This window comes from Lichenostomus cassidix, chromosome 12, assembly GCF_008360975.1.
Source record: "Lichenostomus cassidix isolate B80296 chromosome 12, HeHo_3.0, whole genome shotgun sequence".
Lineage (NCBI taxonomy): Eukaryota > Metazoa > Chordata > Aves > Passeriformes > Meliphagidae > Lichenostomus > Lichenostomus cassidix.
In genome coordinates this window covers 361,870-375,686 of record NC_139493.1, presented here as the reverse complement: position 1 = coordinate 375,686, position 13,817 = coordinate 361,870, and the positions used below count along the sequence as shown (strand labels likewise).

Genomic DNA, 13,817 nt, shown 5'->3' with positions numbered 1-13,817 from the left:
TCCCTTACTGTTAACAAATTTGACTAAGTGGCAGCCTCTTGTCCTGGGGGCTGTTGGATCTCAGTGCAGGGCAGCAGCACAGCACGGCATTGTTTTATTGCCAGACACTGAAATGCATCTAGTGTTCTGTGAAGGTGGACACAATCCTTTCAGAAGTTCAGGAGGTTTGGTTTGCTGTAATTTTATTTAATTTGCCTTGTTTCATCAGAGAAGGTGGGTGCCAGAGGCTGTTGCTGAAGGAGCACAGTATCTGCTATGGGACATTTCCTGAGTTCCTACAGGTCACTTGCTGCCTTTCCCACTTTTTAGAGGTGCTGCATCTGGTTGAGTTCTATTTGGAAGATGGCATCACGGATGAAGAAGCTGTAGCTCTCATTGATCTTGAAGCTCCAAGAGTGAGTAAAAGTGAGAATAAATGGCAAGAGATGATGAGTGACCGTATCCTTTTGATTAGAATTGGTTTCCAGTCCTTTTCTTAGGGAAAAATGAAACAATATTGAGTTCAATTTTTTTATTTAAACCTTTCTTCTTCTCATATGACTGATGTAAGTACAATTGCATCTTGTTTCCTTGTCATGTTAGTATGATAACCAAAGTATGGTTTAACTAAAGCCATTATTGTCAAGAAGCTTTTCTATCAGGACAGTTTATTTCTAATTCTGTGCATGGTTTAACAGTGGGATGCCATGCTTTACCTATTCTGTGTGAAGTGCTTTCTGAAAAGGATGGGGGGAATCTGGAGTGTGTTGCTTCCAGTTACAGCTTCCTTTAGAGGCTGCCTTCTCTCAGCCAAGGGAAGCAGCACTTCACAACTGTTCCTGTTGGGATCTGGTTTGGAATGCTTTGGCATCCAGAGCTCCCAGTTGCTATATATGAGATGTAGAGTAATGCACAAGAACAAACAAACTCTGGCTAAAGCTGCTCAAAAATGTTATTTGAATAGACTGCTTCCTTTGCTCTGTCATCTGTGGAAGGGTAAGAGCTGATGTCATGCCTGGCTATGGTTAGTCTTGCTGTTCTACCGCAGCTGCAGTACCACTCACTGGAAATCCCAGCAAGGCCTTCTTGGTACTTTTTGTAATGACCTGGGCACTGTCACAGTTTGAGTTACTCTGAAGCAGCAAGGGTATTGGTCCTGCTGGGGTGCTGTAGTAATCAGAGCCAAATTTCCAGGAATTCTTGTCCTTCCTTAAGAATGCATCCAGATGCTCAGAGTTTGAGGCTTGATGAAAGTACAGATATTATTGAGGATGATGATCCCTTTACAGCAAAACTGAGCTTTGAGGTAAGAACTGTACCTCTATCTACTAACAGAAATGAACAGAAAATTTTACTTGACAAAGTCTCTCTTCTGGTGTGAGTGTGGTACAAAGACGAGAGCTGCAGAGCAGGGACTGGGAGAGGGATGCCACTTGAGAGGGAAATGGACTAACCAGTTAACTCCTCTCTTAAAAAAAATGAACAAAACCACTCAAAAACAAACAAACAAACAAACCAGCAAAACCCCCACAAAACCACCCCAAACAAACAAACACAAACCTTACAAAACAACAAAGACCTAAACTAAATGTTCCTGGAATTTTGTTTTCTCACCATGCACTGGTACAGCAGCAGCACACCTATAGAGCAGACCTTACTGTGAGGGTTTCATAGGGACTGTGAGTATGGGTATTATTTACAAGGAATTATGTTAAAGTGATAAGGGAAACTCACTGGAAACAGATGTGGCTGGATGCTGCTGAAGGTTTTGATAAAACTGACAGGGAGTTAGGTGGAAAAAGGCTTGGGAGCTGCTTCTACTGAATTTTACTTCTTAAAACAATTGATGAATCCTCAAAGGGCCTTGCAGTTGGTAACAGCAGTTCTTTGCAAACCTGCTCTCTGCAGCAAGGAGGCTCAGAGTTCGTGCCGGTGGTGGTGAGCCGTGCTGTGCTACGCTCCATGAGCCGCAGGGATGTCCTGATCAAGCGCTGGCCGAGGCCACTGCGGTGGCAGTATTATCGCTCCCTGCTGCCCGACGCCTCCATCACCATGTGTCCATCGTGCTTTCAGGTACTGTTTTCACGGAGAGATTAAAAAATTTTAAAAAAAGCCCTATCCAGAACCTGATGGGTGAAACAATGCTAATCATTGAAATCTCATGCTCTAAAATGTACTCAGCAAATTTGTGAATGAGGTAGAGACAGAGCAGTGAAACTCCAACTCTGAGCTGTGTGATGAATAGAGGAAGAGCTGCCTTCAAAGACTGGCAGTAGCTGAATTTGGGAAGTTGCCCTGACAGCAAGTCACAGCCTCTCGAGCAAGCCTTGGCTGACCGGCAGAAGCTGATGTGTATTTATTTCCTTTTGCTCTTTCACTTGCAGCCTGGTCTAGCAAGGAAAATCAGTCAGTGACTGTTACCTTGTGGTTCAGTCCCATTCTGCCTTGCTGAGAAGTGACTTTTTGAAATGCTGGAATTCAGTCATGTTTGCTTACACTACTGCCTAATTGTTTGTCCTTTTGCAAAAGTTTGTCCTTCTCAGCAGTACTGGCAGAGGTCTGTGAAGTGCTTGCTTCTCTGTTCCAGGCTGTAACATCTCAGGTGGCTGAAACCAAGAGGATCAATTCTCTGTGATGGTGGTTCCAGAATATCTGTGCTACTGAGCAGCCATTGAGCTCAGCTGGCATTTTCTTTGAGCAGGGTACAAGCTAACTTGTCTTAAATCTGTTCTTAATTAACAGATGTTTCACACAGAAGACTATGAGCTTCTCATTCTCCAGCATAACTGTTGTCCATTCTGTCGGCGGAGAACAGATGAGTCAAACCAATGAAGAAAACCACTCTTTCACCTCAAAAACAGACTCCCCTGTTGGCTTGGCAAAACAGTTCTTAGATCTGTAGTGCTTTCCTAATGACTTAGTTACATCATCTTGTCCAATTTTGTATGTAAGAGTAGAACCAAGTTGAAGAAATGTAACTATTTTTTAAAATTACAATGTCTGTTTTTTTGTGAATGTGCGCTGCATTTTCCAGTCAAGCAGCTGAAGTGCCACAGAATTTTACAGAATGTTTCTAGGGTCAAGTTTAGTCTTTATGTAATTGTTTTTATTCCAGATTGTGCTATGACTTGATTTGCTCCCTAACACACACCAGTTATTGACAGATCTTCAAATAAATGGGACTATTTTTTACTATTTATTGTCTCAGAATTTGCTATAATGCTGATGCCTCTGATCTTGAATTTCTTTTTCCTTTTATTCCATTTAGGCAAGAACAGCATTTGGAGTTTAGAGCCCTTCAAATATAATCTGAAGAGTTCCACTACTCATAGCACTGGGGGCATCTCACAGCCAACCTGGGGCAGGTGATGGCTGAATCTGTGTGGAATTCACCTGGTTAAAGTGCAGGATGTCAGGCTGTGCATAGCTGAGCACACCTGCACTCAGTGGTGCTGCCATGGGAGGCTGTGCTAAGGGAGTGCTGCTGAGCAGGGTGTCCCCAGCATCGTGCCAGTTGTGAACTGAGGGCAAGCTGTGTCTGCAGGTGGGAGGAGATGGAGCCACTGTCTTCTGCTGCAGCCTCTTGTGGAGGCATGAGACAGGGTAGGGGACTGTCAGTCCCAGGCAGCACCTGAGCCCACACATTGGCTCACTTTCCCTACAGGACTGGGCAGGAAGTAGGATAGCAAAAGCCAAGAAACTCCTGTGTTGAGATAAAGACAGTTAATAGCTGAAGCAGAGCTCTGCATGAAAGCAAAGCAAAGCAAGAAAAAATTTATTCTCTGCTTCCTGGAGAGCAGGGCTCAGTATGAGTAACCGTCACTTGGGAAGGCAAACACCACAAACACAACATCCTCCCTTCTTCCTCCTTTCCCTGAGCTTTTATTTTGGAGCACAATATCATCTGGAGTGGCACACCCCTTTGGCCAGCTGTCCCAGCTCTGTCCTTCTTGGCTCCCTGCCTGCTCTGGCCTATTGCTGAGCAGGGCAGAGCACGGAGAATGGAGACCCCAGTGCTCAGCCCCAGCTACAGCACTGGAGTATTGCCAGTGCTGGTTTAAACACCAACACATAGCACTCCACACTGCTGTGAGGGAAGTGAACTCTGGTAGTGGCACCAGTGTAGCCCTGAGCAGGGGAATCTCACGAGGATGGTCACAGAGTTATTCCCTGGCAGTGGAAGATTCATGTAGGTAATCGGCTCAGCTGGAGCTGGGAAGTGATGTGTCTCTTGACTTTAATCCAGGATGAATTGTGCCCATGTTGCCATGAGTTCTGTTGTGATGGCAGCCTGTCTGTTCCAGCTTGCCTTTACCCTGAGTGGGAAAGGACACGAGCAGCTCATGTCCTTTGGTGGTTGGTGCTGGCAGAGCAGCTCCTGCAGGAGCAGTATTTTGCACGTGAAACAGGATGTCTGTCTGCTTGAGTTCCTCTGCAAAAGGAGACCCTGCAATTGCACTGCTGGGTTTCTGAGTCCCTCAGTGGTTCCTGACCAAGTTTGCTTGATTTACCACTTTCAAAACATTCTGTTCTAATTACAGCTCGCCTGCTTTCTGACTCAGCTGTTGCTGTTTGCAGTGAAGACTCTGCTATTGACATAGATAAACAATGCTGTTTGAGATGGGAGCCAGGGTGGAATTCAGCTCCTTCTGGAACCGAGCTGGCTGTGCAGAGCCAGTGGGACTGCAAAATGGTAAAAGTGAAGAGAAAGTATTTGCTGTGACACAGAGACAAAATTAACAAAGCAAGGAAGCTTTTTTTTTTTTTTTTTTTTAAAAACAACAGCATATTTAGCTTTTCTAGGCAGAAGCACTCCGCATGTCTCATACATGATGAAGGTGTTCTAGTCCAGGCTGCTCTATGCTATGGAGCCCATCAGTTGTCTTCATGCTGAGGAGTCCCTGAAGGTACAAGAGGTCCTATCACGGCACTTTGGTTGGAAGCTGTTATGAGCAATTTGTCCAGTTCCTCTACCTCAGTGCTGACTGTCCCACTGCTGTGTCCAGCGGTGACGCATGCCAGCCCTAAGCTCTGTCCAGCAGCTGCTACCTCAGCAGTAGCTTATTGCATCAGCTTAAAGTGCTTTAGGAAATAAACCTTTAATCCCTGTGTGCCCAGGTACAAGTCTAAACAGCTGCATTTGTAGTTAGAAGGTGGCACTGCTCTGGCCTTGGCAACAAGTGTGAGAAATTAACTGAGAGGGACTTTGGGTTAGCAGAGTGTGTGTGAGGATGTGGTGTTTTCATGTTAAGGTGAAGGAAGACCTTTGGGACTCTCCAAAGACTGTGGCCTGCTGCCTACCACAGCCTGCCCTAGTCTGTGGCAGCAGCACTTCAGCTCCTCACCTTCCCCACTCGGAGGGCAGGTTTCCCAGCTTGGTCTTTTCTCTGAGGAGAGTACAGCACTTTATGCTTTTTTCCATTAACCTTATTGCTAAACTAACCTGCAAGGAACATTAGTGAAAATGGGGCCAGGACTGGAGGAAATTTACTAAGACCAAGAGGACATGAACTTCTGCCCACCTTGCACCCATGAGTTCCAGGAGCTCAGGTACATCCTCCTGTGCTGGATGAGGACACCACATTTACCTGCTCCTGGCTATGAGGAATGCTCAGCTCAGCCTCCAATGCAGCCAAAACAGCAAGGATGCTAAACTCCCTTCCAGCCTCTGCCACCTACAAAGGAGCAGAGCAAACAGTCTCCATGTGCTATACGTTTTGTCCCACTGCCCCTGGAAAATTAAGAAATGTGTAACTCAGCTGCTGGCTGGCAAAAGGAATGTTTCAAGCACAACTGAGTGCATAGAGTGGTGGGTCAGAGAGATATTAAGGACATGGAAGGCTCCAACAATAGACTTTCCTGTAGAGTTTGATGATTATGTAAGGTTTGAGGAGACTGAGGCTGTCTGTCAACCAGCATATGCAGCTGAGTATTGGCTTCAGCTCTGAACTTCTCATCAGTGTTCTGGTCTGCCTTCTCAGTACTTGTGCAGAATGATTCCAGTCCAGGACAGATGGACTAGGTTCTTTATTAGGTGTTAACAATGTGGTTGGCATGACCCAAACCATATAACAAAGCCAGGCACAGAGGAGATGGCACAACTGGTAACCTGCCAGTGGGGCCAATGTTTCACTGTGGTGGTCAAACCTTCACAGCCAAATCCTGAGTAGAGAGGTGGCTGGAGCATGTGGAAGAAGGTTTGGTCATGCAGCCTTCCACAGAGACTGGCAGTTATGTAGGGATGGCTCTCCAGTCATAGATCCACATTTCCCTTGTAAGAATGGGAATGGAACACCCCTCTGTCACTGAGGGACCAGACCACTTCTGCCCTGTCCAGCCCAGCCATCATTTGCAGCCCCCAAACCCACAGTCCTGGGGTTTGAACCACAGATGTCCCTCCTGTTAGAGGGGAATGGAAAGAAGAGTGAGGCTGTGCAAGTGGAGCTGCTGCCAGGTTTGAGCCCCTCCAAATAAATGGTGCAGTGCACAGCTACCTCTCTATACACGTGACCATGAGCCATGGTTTCCAACAATGACAGCACTGGCCAGAAACAGGTGTAACCTTAACACCTTCCCAGGAAAGCCAATTACCTCAGATGATTATGATTAATAATTCTCTAAGCCGGAATCGTGCTGACACCAGTGCCTGGAGCTTACTGTGGGGGCACTTTATAAGAGGTGCCCTACAGAGGAGAGCATAGCTGGTTCTCCTTGGGGTGACAGTGAAGGCTGAGAGGTGGCAGGACCTCCATTTCAGAGGCGATTTCCCCCTTGCACAAAAGAACTCCCAGAGAAAGAGCAAAAAACACCTCACAAACTGCAACCATGAATGGGACAGAAGGCCAAGACTTCTATGTGCCCATGTCCAACAAGACCGGGGTGGTGCGGAGCCCCTTTGAGTACCCTCAGTATTACCTGGCTGAGCCCTGGAAGTTCTCAGCGCTGGCTGCCTACATGTTCATGTTGATCCTGCTTGGCTTCCCCATCAACTTTCTCACGCTGTATGTCACTGTCCAGCATAAGAAGCTCCGGACACCTCTAAACTACATCCTTCTGAATCTGGCAGTCGCCAACCTCTTCATGGTATTTGGAGGCTTCACAACCACCATGTACACCTCCATGAATGGGTACTTTGTCTTTGGAGTAACAGGGTGCTACATTGAAGGCTTCTTTGCCACACTGGGAGGTAAGTTTTCCAAATATTCAAAATTCTTCTGTCAGGAATTTCCCCAGATTTTAGGAGTGGGAGGGAAAACACACAGATGATCTTGGAAGAATGTGGTACCTGGAACGTCCTTGATCTGCTGCTGATGTGGACTGAGGCCATTGCCATATTTCTGGGTAGGAGGTGAAGAAAGTGACAAGTGACACTTGTTTTTAAACTTTATTTTGGGAGCCACCTTAGTATCCTGAGAATCACAGTGCAGCAATGAAAAGCAGCCATTACCAGATTTTGCAGTGGTTGGATTTGCACATCTCCTTGGCTCACTTTCTGACTCAAGAGATGACAATTTTGTTCCTCCCATTTTGCAGGGCTGAATCTGCCGTTGGCTCTGGTGTGGCACGTGGGGGTACAGGCGAGCAGAGCTGGCTCTCCTCTCCATGCCCATGGCATGGAAACAAACAGATGTTAAACAGAAATTGTGTGTCTAAAAATGCCCTCCTCCATTCAGCTCAGCCTTCAGCCACACCTACTGTTTTACTGGTCTGCTCCTTGTGGCACAAGTTTCTTGGGAAGCTGTGAGTAGCGAGGGGAAATCCTGGGATGATGGGCACTTGCTGCATCTCAGTGTGACCATAGGTTTGCAGGTGCAGGTGCTGTCTGGGATGAATGGTGGGATCTGCCATGGATCTCAAAACATAGCTGCAAAGTGGTTTCTGTGGGTCAGCAGTACAGTGAGAAGGGGTCTTCTCATACTATCCTACCACATTTGCACTTGACCTTTCTTCATTTATCTTTCCAAACCCTTGGTGAAGATTAAGCTGCTGCCAGGGGTTGTCCTCAGGAACATCAGTCTGAGAAGGTCTCGTGCTGCCATCAGGATGTTTTTCTTGTTGCTCAAACTCCCTGTGTCCCTTCCCATCCTTCTCCCCGGCACAGGTGAAATTGCTCTCTGGTCACTGGTGGTTCTGGCTATTGAAAGATACGTAGTGGTCTGCAAGCCCATGAGCAACTTCCGCTTTGGGGAGAACCATGCCATCATGGGCGTTGCCTTCTCCTGGACCATGGCCTTGGCGTGTGCAGCTCCCCCACTTTTCGGCTGGTCCAGGTAGGGAAGGCTTTGGGCCCAACATCGCGGGGGTGGGAGCCTGGCTGGTGGCTCAGCTGTGGCTTCCAGCCAGCCTCCTCTGCCGGGCACTGACCTGCTGGGCTCACCTTGCAGGTACATCCCCGAGGGCATGCAGTGCTCGTGCGGGATTGACTATTACACTCTGAAGCCAGAGGTCAACAATGAATCTTTTGTCATCTACATGTTTGTGGTCCACTTCATGATCCCACTGTCAGTCATTTTCTTCTGCTATGGGAACCTGGTTTGCACTGTCAAGGAGGTGAGTACTGGCCAGATGCAGTGGCTGTACGGCTACCCCTGTCCCCAGTGCTGGGAAGGGGCCCACATCAGGCTCAAGAATGGTGACAGGGAGGGCTCTCCAGGAGCCAGCCTGGACGTCCATGAAGAGGGAAATAGCAAATTCCAGATGTGCAGCTTGACTACCGTGAACCCTGACCCCATGTCCTTAGCGGTGCAGCACCTACTGGCTCCATCACCTTTCCTTTCCCTTCTGCCCACAGGCTGCTGCCCAGCAGCAGGAATCTGCCACCACCCAGAAGGCAGAGAAAGAAGTGACTCGCATGGTCATCATCATGGTCATCGCATTCCTGATCTGCTGGGTCCCCTATGCCAGCGTCGCATTTTACATCTTTACCAACCAGGGGTCAGACTTCGGGCCCATCTTCATGACCATCCCAGCATTCTTTGCCAAGAGCTCCGCCATCTATAACCCCGTGATCTACATTGTAATGAACAAACAGGTAACTGGCAGGGTGTCAGGGAACTCCTCTTTTTTGTTTCTCTTTATAAGAGCTGGCAGAGAGTTACAGCACCTCGAGGTGTCAGTGGTCTGGAGGAGTGGCTGTTTCCAGGAGATCTAGCTCTGGCATGTGAGAAGCTGACTGTGCAGCTCATCCTTGGTGTTGTATGAATCTCACAAATGCAAGGCCAGCCCACCTGGAGGAGCCAGGACTGCATCAGGCAGGGCTGGCCGCAGATGGGGTGGGCAGCAGAGAGTGAGGCAGGAGACTGCATCGGCATAGAGCCTCTTGGGGGCTTCCAAGCAACTCTGCTGGGCTTAAAGACAGCTCTACAGCCAGAGCTGCGTGGTGCCTACCTGCCTCACCCTGGGCTTCCCTCTCTCCCAGTTCCGTAACTGCATGATCACAACCCTCTGCTGCGGCAAGAACCCACTGGGTGACGAGGACACGTCTGCTGGCAAGACAGAGACCTCCTCCATCTCCACCAGCCAGGTCTCTCCTGCATAGGCCCACTGGAGCAGCCAGTCCCTCGGGTGCCACCCTGCCGACCCTCTTCTCCATGGCTGAAGCCCTGTGGAGCAAGGCTTCTCACTCCTGGCACTAGGAACCCAGGAAATGAGGCTAAAAATGTGTACACGTTTTGTAATTAAAATGCAAAGGCTTAGCTCCTCTGGAATAAATCCATGCATTTCTGTTGACTTGCTGAGAGCTCATGCCCCTTCTCTAAGTGCAGACTCTGGGTTGGAGAGCTCTGCCATGCCTGGGCCATGGCAGAGTTGTCCTTGTCTCCCTCAACCCACCCTGACACCCCAGCCAGGGCACATTCTGCATCTGCTGCTGCCAGGGCCAGAGCTGAGGCCACTTCCCACTCTGTTGCCAGAGATGGATTCCAGCCAGTGCTGTCCAGCGACTCAGCCCCATCATGCTCTGGCTGCCCAGAGCAGGTCTGGTTGCTGCAAAGTGTCCCAGCTCTGCCAGGTGCTCCCAGCTCCAGCCCTGTCGCTGTCTCTGTCCCATCTGCCAGAAGCACAGGGAGGCACTGTGATGCCTCCGGGGGGATGGGACAGACACCTGTGCACGGGTGCTGCCGGGCAGGCAGGTGGCATGGAGGACTCTGCCAGCACAGCACAGTCGTGTGCGGCCACAGCGCTCAGGGACAGCTCAGTGCTCAGTCCTCCAGCACTGGTGCAGCAGCACATGGACAGTTTGCACACTCAGCAGCAGCCCTGCTCTATGTCCCCCAGCACCCCTTCCTTGCAGTGCCACCTCTCTTCCTTAGGCATCTTTGGACCCCTAGGGCCAAGCCCCCAACAAGCTCCCCCATGCCTCTCCCCATTTTGGCTGTGGTCAGTTTGGCCTCAGCCCAACAGGAGGTTTTGGGCAGCTCCTGTGATTTGAGGTTTGCCCGGTGCAGGGCTGAGCTCCCCACGCCGCAGCAGGCAGGACCCAGCAGCATATGGCTCAGCGATGCCGACATATGTTCAAAGCACTACAAGATGGCATATTGCAATTGTAGCAGTGTTCTTCATTTTTATTTTTAGTTCAGTTATACAAATAAGATGTTTTTCTCACTGTTCAGTGTTATCAACATTTGAAACTATTTTTGTACATTATTATCCTCTCTGATTTCTAATCCTATGCAGCTTTGCAAGGACTAATAGGGAATGTATAGAGCCCATGCAAGTTAAACCCTTAATAAAGAGCAATTTGCAAGTACAATTCTCTCATTATTTTTTTTTATTGATACTTCTGCATATTCAGTGAAATCTAAAGATTAGAGTTTTATGAATAATTCAGTGTTTAGGCTGATGTCTGATTCATGTACTTCAAATCTGGGAGGTGGTTTTGGTGGGAAGGGGAGGAAGGATTCAGTGTTTATTTGCTGTCCATGAGGCTGTGCTCCACAGGAATGTGGTGGTGCCTGGCACGGTGGTTCTCCTGCCTGCGAAGGACCAGCCCTGGCACAAGGCTTGGCCCTGAGCCCCCAGGCTCTCCCCACACTGTGCCACCCAGCTGCTGCAGGTGGTGCTAGGGGCAAGCAAGGGTTTGGGACCCCCCCTGCCAGCTCAGCCAGATACCAGAGACATCACAGAGCTACCAAAGAGGTGAGAGATGGATCCAGGATGAGGAGATCCACCCAAACCTTCTGTGGTGCCAGCCCCTGCAGCCCTCCAGCATTCCCATTGTCCCCTTCCTGGGGAATTCAGAAATGGACTGGAAATGGAGCAGGAAACTGGCTGGTGTTGGTCTGGGGGGGAAGAGGACACATGGGGCTCAAGGCACTGGGTCTATCTCCCTGCTCCTTGCTACAGACCTGGCTCCTGCTGGCACCTCAGCCAGGATCTGGCCCCTGGGCTCAAGAGGTGGGTGCAGACCTTGGCAAAGGTCTCTGTGGGCAGCACTTTCCAGGTCCATTGCTGTGGTCTGCTGAGATGGCCGTGAGCCAGTTCTACCACCCTGTAATCCTGCTTTACAGCTTCCTCATGTTTCCAATAGACAATGCATGCGAAAGCCCTGTGACTCCTGTGTGAAGAGGGCAGTCCCCACAGTGAGGACATTTGCACTGTTTCTACCTCTAAAAGAGCCATTGGTGATTCACTCAGGTCCTCCACACAAGCATGGAGAGGTCATGGAGGTGACCTGGCTGCCCATGTCCGGGGCTGGGAGTGCTCTCCTCTGAACACGGTGGCATTCAGTGGGCAGGGACAAATTGTTGTCCTGCTTGTGACACCTGGGGATACTGGGGGAGAGTTGCTCCTCCTGCCTCTGCTGGCTAATCAAGCAGCTCTTCATTTTCCTCCTCTCACTTGTGGAATCTTGCCCCACTCCCCCTGTCCCACTTTCCCATTTCCCAGTGAATCCATACGTGGTGAAGGGAGACAGCACATCCCACCAGCACATCCCATCAGCTCACTGGCACTGGGTCTGTTTGGGCCCCATGCTCCAGGCTTATTCCCTGTGCACCCCACAGCAAGCTGCAATCCCAGCACCCCAACACCCACCTAGCAGCAGATAGACACCTTTCATCTGTCTGTTCAGGGAAATCACCCTGCAAACCCTCCATCTCTTATCCCTCTCCAAACCCTCTGCTTAGGTGTGCCCCTTCTCCCTCCAGCCCCTCACAGAGATTTAGCAAATGGCTCTCAACTTCCCAGACCTAGCTCCCACCAGGGCTTCGACCAGATCAATCAGCAGCTGCCAACCTGCACCTGCAGACAGGCTGCTCATCAGATAAATTGGATGGAGGTGAGGCAAGCTGGGCATGGGAGCAAGGCTTGTGGTGCTGTGGGTAGAGTTGTCTGTGCCTGCCTGGGATTGTGAGTTGGTGTGTGCTGCCATGGAGCCTCAGCTGGGTAAGGGGTCTGCAAGTGCTGTGGGGTCCCTCAGAGCTGGGGTTTGGCTCAAGCTCTGGTTGGGCTGTGGTCTCTGTGAGACTGCAGGGATGAGCGGGGTTGTAGCTGCTTGGCTTCTGGGGGCTTTGCAGCTCCTGGGGGTGTGAATGTCTTGGGACTGAACTCTAGTCCCAAATGGTGCCTCTTTCAGCAGCCAGTGCTGCTGGCACAGCCCAGCGCAGTCGGGGCCAGCACCCTCCAACCCTGCAGATGGTCAAAGAGGCGCTGCGGGCCCACGATGAGAAGAAGGGTGCCTCCGTCGTTGCCATCAAGCGTTTCATCCTGGCCAAGTACCCCACTGTGGACCCCATCCGCCTCAAGTACCTGCTGAAGCAGGCGCTGAGCAAGGGGCTGAGCTGCGGGGACCTGGTGCGGCCCCGAAATTCCTCTGCTGTGGGGGCCACTGGCACCTTCAAGGTGAGCAAGACCTGCTGGAGCCACAAGGCTAGGGGCTGAGGTGCTGCCTGACCCTCTTGACACCCCTCTCGTTTCCAGTTAGCACTCAGGAAGTCACAGCACAAGCAGCATCTCAGCCACACAGATCCTGATGGAGGACAGGACCCAAAACCAGGACAGAAAGGGACCACCAAGGCTCCCCAGGCCCCCATGGCAGGAGCACGACAGAGAGGTAAAGGGCTGCTGGTGCTGTGAGCCACCTCCCTCTGCCTGGCCCCACCTGGACTCATCCACTGCCCCTTCTTCCACAGGTGCTAAGAAGCAGCAGCCAACAGCCAAGAAGCAGCTGCCAAAGGTGAAGCCTGAGAATGTGAGTAGGGGCCAGCAGTGGGGTTGGATGGCTCATGGCATGGCAATACCCTGAGGTGCTCTCTTCCCTTCCCTCCAGGCCCAGCCACAAGCAGCAAAGAAGCCCAGGAACAATAGAGCAAAGAACCCACAAGCTGCTCCAGCTCGTGGCACAGAACCCTCGGGGCCCCTGAGAGATGCCAACCACTCCCAGGCCCCCAAGAAAGGACCTTCAGGACCCCTGAGAGCTGCTGACCACTGCCAGGCCCCCCAAAAACGATGCACAGGACCCAGTGCAGCTCTGGGTGCTGAGAATGCAGGAGGAGGCGAAAGTGGTGGTTCTGTAAGTGCTGGGGTGAAAGGGCCCCGAAAGGCTCCCAGGGGAAAGAGCAAGGGGAAGGTGTCCAGGGGGCCACAGCAGGATGTCCCTAAGGCACAGGGAGGTCGGGATCAGGCAAGGAAGCCCGGGGTGACCCCAGGAGCTGGGCAGGGGAAGGCCAAGCCAAAGAAGGCAGCCCCTGGGGCAGTGGACAGAAAGGCTCCATAGGGAGCTCAGCCCTACTTCAGCTGACCCCAGGCTCTTGGGCTCTGGGATGGTTTCAGTCCCTAGAACAGGTTTTAACTCTGTGTTCACCTCATCCTAATAAAGCTTCTTTAATTGTCTCATGAAA

The 13,817-nt window shown here is 50.6% G+C and overlaps 3 protein-coding genes across 4 annotated transcripts in view; all 3 read left to right on the top strand.

Annotated features, from left to right (window-relative positions):
* Nucleotides 1-3,174, top strand: part of IFT122 (intraflagellar transport 122) — a 30,336-nt gene extending 27,162 nt beyond the window's left edge. The window contains exons 26-29 of one of the 2 annotated variants that reach the window (XM_085072192.1): nt 310-438; nt 1,206-1,285; nt 1,888-2,052; nt 2,722-3,174. In XM_085072192.1, the coding sequence (XP_084928318.1) occupies nt 310-438; nt 1,206-1,285; nt 1,888-2,052; nt 2,722-2,811 (464 nt within the window). In that variant the 3' untranslated portion in view covers nt 2,812-3,174. The remainder of the gene's footprint in view (nt 1-309; nt 439-1,205; nt 1,286-1,887; nt 2,053-2,721) is intronic. The other variant, XM_085072193.1, reaches the window with a different exon arrangement.
* Nucleotides 3,175-3,322: 148 nt separating this feature from the next.
* RHO (rhodopsin) lies at nt 3,323-10,729 on the top strand. The gene is made up of 5 exons (XM_085072195.1): nt 3,323-7,165; nt 8,081-8,249; nt 8,364-8,529; nt 8,771-9,010; nt 9,398-10,729. Exons 1-5 carry the CDS (start codon nt 6,805-6,807, stop codon nt 9,515-9,517), a joined length of 1,056 nt encoding a protein of 351 aa, XP_084928321.1. The 5' UTR covers nt 3,323-6,804; the 3' UTR covers nt 9,518-10,729.
* A 1,523-nt stretch (nt 10,730-12,252) lies between these two features.
* On the top strand, nt 12,253-13,817 carry H1-8 (H1.8 linker histone). Its single transcript, XM_085072196.1, has 5 exons — nt 12,253-12,363; nt 12,554-12,819; nt 12,898-13,030; nt 13,110-13,168; nt 13,247-13,817. Exons 1-5 carry the CDS (start codon nt 12,348-12,350, stop codon nt 13,691-13,693), a joined length of 921 nt encoding a protein of 306 aa, XP_084928322.1. The 5' UTR covers nt 12,253-12,347; the 3' UTR covers nt 13,694-13,817.

Excerpts from the sequence above, each read along its gene's own strand:
- RHO (XM_085072195.1), top strand. The coding sequence starts at position 6,805 with ATGAATGGGACAGAAGGCCAAGACTTCTATGTGCCCATGTCCAACAAG. Across the intron at positions 7,166-8,080 it reads CTTCTTTGCCACACTGGGAG|GTGAAATTGCTCTCTGGTCA; the intron begins GTAAGTTTTCCA and ends TCCCCGGCACAG. Across the intron at positions 8,250-8,363 it reads CCACTTTTCGGCTGGTCCAG|GTACATCCCCGAGGGCATGC; the intron begins GTAGGGAAGGCT and ends CTCACCTTGCAG.
- H1-8 (XM_085072196.1), top strand. Across the intron at positions 12,820-12,897 it reads GGGCCACTGGCACCTTCAAG|TTAGCACTCAGGAAGTCACA; the intron begins GTGAGCAAGACC and ends TCTCGTTTCCAG. Across the intron at positions 13,169-13,246 it reads CAAAGGTGAAGCCTGAGAAT|GCCCAGCCACAAGCAGCAAA; the intron begins GTGAGTAGGGGC and ends CCTTCCCTCCAG.